Below are 8,479 nucleotides of genomic sequence, written 5' to 3' on the forward strand. Positions count from 1 at the left end.
CAGCATCGTGGGACAAACAGAGACACACAGGGTTTAGTCCAGCATCGTGGGACAAACAGAGACACGCACAGGGTTTCTCCAGGTCCCAGAAACACTCACTTGGCCTCGTTGCTCTGGATCTCCTTGTCCTTCTGCTGGATCTGGCTGTTGAGCTCGATGACGCTCTGGGCCAGCTGGGGAGAGAGAGCCAGCACTCAGACCACAGACGGACAGGCTTATACATCAGAACACAGACCGGTCAAGATGGAAACTGGAGTTAAATTCTTAAATTGAGCAGTAATCCAAACGTGCAGATTAGATCCCAGTGTGTAATCATGACTGACTGCAGTGCTACACCGTCCGTTAGCTGAACTGAGGTCAGTCTGAATACCTGGGTCTATTTCCATTTCTGAGGATCATCTGAACCAACGCTGCCTCAGAAACACAAACACAACATATTGTGTGTCTGACAACAACACCAGCGGCCAACATAAAACCCATGGCTGCTTAATTATTATATTGTGTTATTCAGCGTAGAAAGGTTTAGCCGACACAGTAGCTCAAGCAACCAGCACTGCCTTGACTGAATCTCACCACACCTGCCCTGATTACTGCCATTAATATCAGCTGCGACAGGTAATCGCCAATCAAGCCAATTGAAAGCTCTCCGACTGTTTACCTTATCATATCATTGATTTTCTCAAATTCATTCATCAAAACGTCAAAGGCTTGCAATTGCTCATTCACTTTTCTCACGTCCACGTAATCAAGTCCGTCAAACAGCGCATCGCCTCAGACATTTTAATCGCAGTTACAATATCACAATAACGCGTGACAGTGATACAATTCAACAACCCACAGATTCAGATTCCTCGATATTCACATCCACAATCCACAGGTTATAAATACAGGTGTAGGCATTGTTCCAGGGCTCCTACCTCTCCACGTTTCTTATGAAGCTCCGTCAGCTCCTCCTGGTGTTTGATCCTCATCTGAGCCATCTCCTGCTGCAGGCCGTCGTGTCCTCCTGCCTGGCTGGAGGACACATGTTGACACACGCTTGGTTACCACGGTGACAGTGTCTGTATGCATCAAGTCGCTTAAAGAAAGCAGTTTGCTTCTTAAAGGATAACTTAGACCAGGGTTTTATGACAATGCGCCAGCAGAATTTTTTTTATTTATTTGCCGTTTAGAAACAGACGCGTCTGTTACACACTAACATGAATCTGACCAACCTCCCTCTCGTTTCTTTTCCTATGTCCTTTAAAAAAAAGTATTCATTTTTCCTCCCCTGGGTTGTTTATGAGGCGTAATCGGTTTATACTGCTTATTTTGTTTATGCTGAATACTTTGAAAACAAATTGAATAAGCTGGAAGAGATTGAGTGGCAAATGTCATTGACTATGTGAATCAAGTATATACTGTATGATCAATGGAACGTGATGTTCACTATGACACAAAATAAAATAAAGTAAAAAAAAATAAAATAAAAAACAGGCGCGTCATTGTCTGGAACTGAAAGGGACAGAAGTAACCTCGTTCCCAGTTGTATCTCCTCTGTGAGATGAAGACTGGTAAAGGGTTGGGCATCGTTTGGATTTGAACGGTTCCGATTCCGATTCTCCATTTCGATTCCTGTTCTAAACGATTCAGATTCTTTGAGGTGCAGGTCAAAACAGGTCACAGTTTATTTCGCAGCAGATTCTTTTTTTTTGTTGAAAAATCTTAATATTTTTTTCATACTATTCACATCGTCAGTTGACTTGATACAGTTTAATTTGGTTGCTGTACTGTAACTAGGGTATTAATTAAGAAAGTAAAAAAAAAAACGGTTCTCGTGCCCAACCCAAAGCACTACGATCAAAAGTGTGAATTTCCGGTGTATGTACTTCCCCTGGAAGCTGCCTCCGAACGGACCAAACCTTTCCAGAATCCTGTCGGCAAACAAGCTAGAACGTCCCAGTCATGTAGTAAATTATTCAGGCAAAGCCGTTGCAGTGGCTTAAACGAGGAAATATTGTGCACTTCACACGTTTCTATAATTGTTTTGTCGAAACCGGAAAGCCTGTAGCCGGTACTTCCTGTACTTCCCTTTCCACAATTAAGGAGGCATAGCTTACCAGTCTAGGACAGAAGGGAACTCAAATCCCACAACCAGAATCACCATAATTTCTGCTGCTATAAAATTATGCTTTGATTAGATGCAAAGCACCTTGTAGACCGGCAACGTCACTCTGCCCCTAGTGGCGGTTCACATGCAATCTGTCTGGTATCTCTTACCTGGCCTCATGTCCTCTCTGGACCTCATATTTATCCGTCTGGTATCTCTCGGACAGGACCGTTTGTAAATCTGACTTCTCCAGAAGGCGATTATCTGAAAACACAACAATGTATAAAAGACTGTTGGAGTTTCAGTGGCAGCAGTTCAAGCAACAGGCGAGACATGTGAGGCTTGTGACCAAGTGGTCTTTTCATGAACTCAGACACCAGGCAACAACAACCTTCCTAAACAAGGCAGGCTCTGTGCAGATTAGCAAAACCAGACTAACACACAACCCATTTAATGGAGGTGACCCAGGAGTGGATGGTGCCTAATCAATAGGAATGTCCCGGTACCAATACCAGTATCATCTCGGGTCGGATACTGTGCTCCGTTGCCTATACTAAATGTATACCTGCCTACTGCTTTCACTGTCTACAGCTGCCCTACACTGTAACCATAGTAATCATAACAATCATTAACTACCTACCTCATACTATAGTCTACCCATATAACTCTGTATGATAACATGTACAATAGTGCTGTATACCGTATATATATACATTTATATTTACTGCATGTATAAATATATATATATCCATGTCTGAATATACCTGCATATAATCCTTCTATATACACCTGCTGTAACTGAGGGGTACAATTCCCTGACTGTATTGATAAGTATGGTATCATTAAACCACTACCGCTTTATGTACTTTAATTACTGGCCATACAGTACATGATATATAAATATGATGAACACTTCCCACAATGAATCGGTTCCACACAAAGTGGTAATTAAGTATTTATTGCAGCAAAAGGTACATAATATACTTCTCTATTTTACTTTGGATGCGCTTATAAGGCAAAGGAATGTGCGTAGGCAAATCAATAATGAATGTCCATTCTCTGGTTACGCAGGAGGTAATTATACAACCTGAATCTTAGGGAATTATATCTATGGTACACTAGTAATATATAGCGGGAGATACTGGAAGGGTCCCCCCGGTTGTAAGCCAGCAGGGGTAGAGGATCTGTCGGTAGTAGAGAGTCTGGTCAACGATGACTAAGGAGACTCCAAGTACAGGAGATGGTGCAATAGTCTCTTGATCCACAGACGAATACAGCTGTTCTCCGTAGACTGTAGCTCCACAGTGAAGAAAGCTAGCCGGCCTCAGGCTCTCTGAGGCGCAGACTCGACGTGGCTCCTCACAGGGTAAATCCCACACGTGTAGGCGTCGGCGATTCTCCGCTCCATAAATCACAGGACCAAAACAAATATAATCCAGCCGCAAAGGGCTATGTAGTCGTCGGGTAGATTAATCCAGTGTACATGTCCACACGGTTCTCGTCTAGGTCTCCTCGGGTGAAAGCGCCATGAAAGCAGCCCAGCCTGGATAAGCACTCTAGCTGGTACGAGGAAGCGTTGGTGATGCTGGTCACTGTAGAACTTTAGCCGCACGATACACTATACACAAATAGACTATTACTGACTTAATAGAAATATGTCGCACTCGACGGTATAGCGCCAAACTCTGACAATTCAGTTATTAATTCGCACGCGGTCTCAATGCTCTATTTGGGGCCAAACAGGCCATACTTCACCGCACGGAGTATCGTGGGTGAGGCTTCAACTTATTGGGTAACTCTACTTCTGTATTCACCTGCGCCATATTTATATGCACGGCGAACAATCTAGTGCCAACCTCATTTCTGTCTCGTATTCCTGGGCAAGGCCGGGCATGTACAGACATGTCTTGACGGTGGCTTTGAACCTGACTCTGGAGGCACGGCCCTGGCGCCTGTGGACCGCTGTCCAATAGGAGAATGAAATATTATGGTCTGTACTAGGCTAAAGGGATATTCCGTGTATATGTACAAGGAATATACAAGGGATATCAAACGATATACAAATACTATGCAATATATATCAATCAATAAATATATATATTCGGTTTAATCTGATCCTTTGTAACACCTGCTATAACCCATATAACTCTGTATGATAAGAGTTGTGTTGGTTGTGTGTTGGTTATTATGTGTCAGGGTTAGAAAGAAAGAAAAAATTCAAGGACTTTTTTTGCCCCCCTTAATTGATTTTCGGGGGCTTTTTTTGTATTTCGGGGGCACAACATTTTTATAATGAAAATTAACAAAGATTATAAAACATTGTTGACACTTTTTTTACAGTCTTCGTCCCTATGTTTGATAACGTAATGTTAATGTCTCCATATATAGGGCTCTACGCTAACCTTTTTCCCAAGGAGCACATGTGCTCCTAAATAAAATGTTAATAAATAAAATCTAAATACAAATTTAGGAGCACACAGAAATTTAGGAGCACAGTGACAATTGTTCAAGTAACACACACACGATGTGTGACATCATGGCTTGGTTTCATGTTTTGAGGTACCTTCAATTATCTGTAAATAATACATACTCTTATCTAAATAGATTAAATATTATTGTCCCTGAGGGCAAGTTGTGTTGTTGTCTTGATATATCTACAAATAGCAGACGAATAGCCGGTTGCCTCTGGATCAATGAATGTCTAATATTGAATAATATTATTAGCTATTTTATTTTTAACATCCCTAATTCCAACAGTCAAGAGGCTTGTTTCAAATTGATACATGAAAAACCCCACACACGCAACGTTTGTGAGTATAGGCTCTGGCCAGATCGATCAATGAAATACGTTGCGCGCTCAGCGCTGTGGAATGAAGGAAATGCACATCGGGATCGGATGTTATTCTTTGGAGTTGTATTACAAATGGAATGGTCTTTCCCCGCCGAACACAAGTTACTTAACGTTACACAGGTCGCGCTATGCAGATGCTTAGCTTGCTAACGTTAAGATAGCAGTGTAAATTATGTTACACTATGCATGCTTGATGAAAGCAGAGCAGAGCTCTCCGTCTGTCTGCGTTCGCAGCACCTCTCAAGCACCCTGTAACATGCAGCGGGCCCCGCCTCCCTCCCTCCTTGCATTCCACCCAAAAACTGAATTTCAGTCCAGTTTCTGAACTATTAACAGCGGAGCTGTTTTGTAATCTTCACTCGTCTCGCACACAGCAAGTAAATAATTTTTCCGGTTCGCATACACACATTATTAGGGGCAAATACGAGGGAAATATATATAATTATATATATAATTAGTAAACTGTCGGGGGCTTTTCTTGCCCCCCTTAACTGATATCCGAGGGCATTTGGTCAATTTTCGAGGGCATTTTGCCCCAAGCCCCCGTTAATTTCTAACCCTGTATTATGTGTTAGTAAACATGCAAAAGCTCCAGATATTTGACAGTGGTCTCTGCAACATCGTCAAAATGCTGTGTCCAACATCTTTAAAATAAATATCTAACTGGCATGGAATAAAAGGTATAGGCTACTTTGAATACTACGCATTTGTCTGAATATTTTTTGAATATACAAGCTGATGATATTTTTTGTATACATTAATTCATTGAGCGGCGGCGCGTATCGTTATCATTAGGGCACAAGTGTCTTGTGTTTTATTATAAATGTGATAAAATGCCAGGTTGTTTGTAGATAGTTAGCTGGTAACTCAACCCCTACTAAGACTCAACCGCATAGTACGAGGTTGGAAGAAAAACACCATCAGCCAGAAAACAGATGCTTGCCAGATGCTTTGTCATCACAATAACTTGGTACCTAAGGTGCAATATTCACTCCATCATTAGCTAATTGCAATGTTTTATAATCCCAGCACAGTTTGTATAGATGGCCTTTCCTCAAACGAAGCTATGCAATCCGACACGTGACTGCATTTGCAGCTAACTAGTACAGACATCATGCAGGATGACCTTTCAGACAGTTATTTTCATCAGATTTCTCTCTCACATTGGTGGATGATCTCTTCGAAGGCATGTCGCTGGACGCGGTCTCTCTGTTTCAGCTGCTCGGCGATGTGTCTCTTCCAGATACACTCCCCCCGGCGCTCTGCCATCACCACCACCTGCCACCCACACAGAACACCATGAGAAAACAACACAGCAACCATGAGAAAACAACACAAGCACCACGAGAAAACAAAACACCATGAATAAACAACACAGCAACCATGAAAAAACACAATCGCCTTAGAAAACAAAACATGAGCACCAAAACAACACAAGCACCATAAGATAACAAAACACAAGCACCATGAGAAAGCAGAACACAAGCACCACGAGAAAACAGAACACAAGCACCATGAGAAAGCAGAACACAATCCATCCTAGAGGCAGTCAACCAACAAACTAGATTCTTGTACCGGATCTCCTCTCTGGTAAACAAGAATACCCTGAAGACTCTGGCAGGAGCACTCATTCAAGGGTACTACGAACGATTAGCACCTCATGGTACCAAGCACCTCAAAGGCGCTAAAAACAAGATTACAAACATCATAAAACAAACTGGTCAGACTTCTACTTGACCTTACCCCTAGAACCCACCTCACCCCTGCCCACTTTGACAACCTAGGATGGCTTAGAGTAGACGACAGAGTACAGCAACTTGCAATGGGCCTGGTCTACAAGATACACTATACGACTAAGGTACACATCATGTACATGTCAAAATCCTTCCCAAAGGCCAGTGAATACCACGATCACAACACCAGAGGGAGCTCCACAAATCATGTTAAACCCAGATTCGGCTCAAACAAGGGACTAAACACGTTTTGCAATTATGCCACATCAATGTGGAACGCCCTACCCAAAGCTGTAAAGGAATGTGAATCCCTACCCACATTCAAAACCGCTCTTAAAGAGCACCTACGGGAGGCTGCAATTCGAAACTGGCCACCGTAAATGTCCAAACCCACCCACCCCCTCCTAATGTAGTCTCCTCCCCATCATATGTATATACTCTCTGTCAGGATCTATGGGTAACAGTACTGTATATTTGAATATCATATGTCACAAATGTAACAGTACTAAATACCTGTATGTCATGTATGTCCCTATGCCATAAATGTCATGTATGTTGTGTATGTCATAAATGTCACTATGAATTGAAAATGGGGGACCCTGATGTAAACAAGACAAACGTCCTTCTCTGGTCTGCATCCCCTTAACAATTGTGTGTATTATTGAGCCGTACTGTATTGTACCCATTCTGCAATCTGTTAAATAAAGTTCTCATTCATTCATAAGCACCACGAGAAAGCAGAACACGAGCACCATCCCACTGAATACGTGACGTTATGATTTCTCAATCTTTCGATTTCACCAACTTTCCTCTTTCGACATCAAATAGAAAACGTTTATCAAACGTGTCACGGTTAACCTGAAACAAGGTAATAGCAAACATACAGCAGTCTACCTAAACTAGCTAATAGCAAACATACAGCAGACTACCTAAAGTAGCTAATACTACCTGCAACAGACGACCAAACACACGCACACAGCAATGTTGCTCATCATAGCAGCAGAAATAACATGACGTTGGAGGGACGCACAGGCAGGAAGATAAACAGAACATGAACAACCCAAACAAGGCTAGTTAGCTTGAGAACTGGCAGCAACCCAGCAAACATAACCACGAGTTGGTTTCAATCAGATGTTGTCTATTAAACAATGTGCTTGTTATAATAACCAAAAACAAACAAGAGCATGGAAACAACACACGAGATGCTGCTGTTCTACTCGCTTTAACGCAGTTAGCTTAGCGAGCTAACTTAGCTCTATACGCTAAGAAGATATTCACAACGCCCAAAACAAAACAGTGAACGCCGACAACTCACACCATCTAACCGAGTCCCGAGACGTCGTCTAACACGCTGTGTTGGTACTAAGTGAAGTGCCTGTAAGTTACTTTGAGTATACGGTGGTAAACAATGCTAATTCAACTTGCTACTACTAGCCAACAACATCAGCATTTTGTGTTGCTTCGTTCGACCTCATGTCCATTTTGGCTCCTCTGGGTCTGACTGCTGCAGACTTCCTGGAGGGTCGCGGGAAGATGACATCATCAGCGTCATTTGAGGGGGGGGGTGTAGTGCAAAGTGGTGGAGGGGAAATGTACACACTCCTTTGAGTCAGATAACAATCCAATTGATTTAATGGGGGGGGGGGGGGAATCTGAGATTTAAAAAAAAAATCTGTAGTGGGTCCTGGACAGGTCACAGAATTAAATCTGCAACCGGGTCATTTGGAGGGAAGGGAAGTGAATCAATACTAATTACAAATGCTTGAAATATTTTTCTAATCTCAACACACAAAGAAACAAAGAGAA

The 8,479-nt window shown here is 42.3% G+C and overlaps 1 protein-coding gene across 4 annotated transcripts in view; it reads right to left on the reverse strand.

Moving 5' to 3' along the window:
* Nucleotides 1-8,138, reverse strand: part of atg16l1 (ATG16 autophagy related 16-like 1) — an 89,816-nt gene extending 81,678 nt beyond the window's left edge. For 3 of the 4 annotated variants that reach the window (XM_084313229.1, XM_084313228.1, XM_084313227.1), the window contains exons 1-5: nucleotides 7,989-8,138; nucleotides 6,104-6,218; nucleotides 2,260-2,353; nucleotides 918-1,014; nucleotides 100-173 (exon numbers count right to left, since the gene is read on the reverse strand). In XM_084313229.1, the coding sequence (XP_084169355.1) occupies nucleotides 100-173; nucleotides 918-1,014; nucleotides 2,260-2,353; nucleotides 6,104-6,209 (371 nt within the window). In that variant the 5' untranslated portion in view covers nucleotides 6,210-6,218; nucleotides 7,989-8,138. Of the gene's footprint in view, nucleotides 1-99; nucleotides 174-917; nucleotides 1,015-2,259; nucleotides 2,380-6,103; nucleotides 6,219-7,988 lie in introns of those variants that run through there. The other variant, XM_084313230.1, reaches the window with a different exon arrangement.
* Nucleotides 8,139-8,479: the final 341 nt, after the last annotated feature.

The sequence above is a fragment of the Notolepis coatsorum genome, assembly GCF_963971535.1.
Source record: "Notolepis coatsorum genome assembly, chromosome: 1".
In the NCBI taxonomy this organism is placed as follows: Eukaryota; Metazoa; Chordata; class Actinopteri; order Aulopiformes; family Paralepididae; genus Notolepis; species Notolepis coatsorum.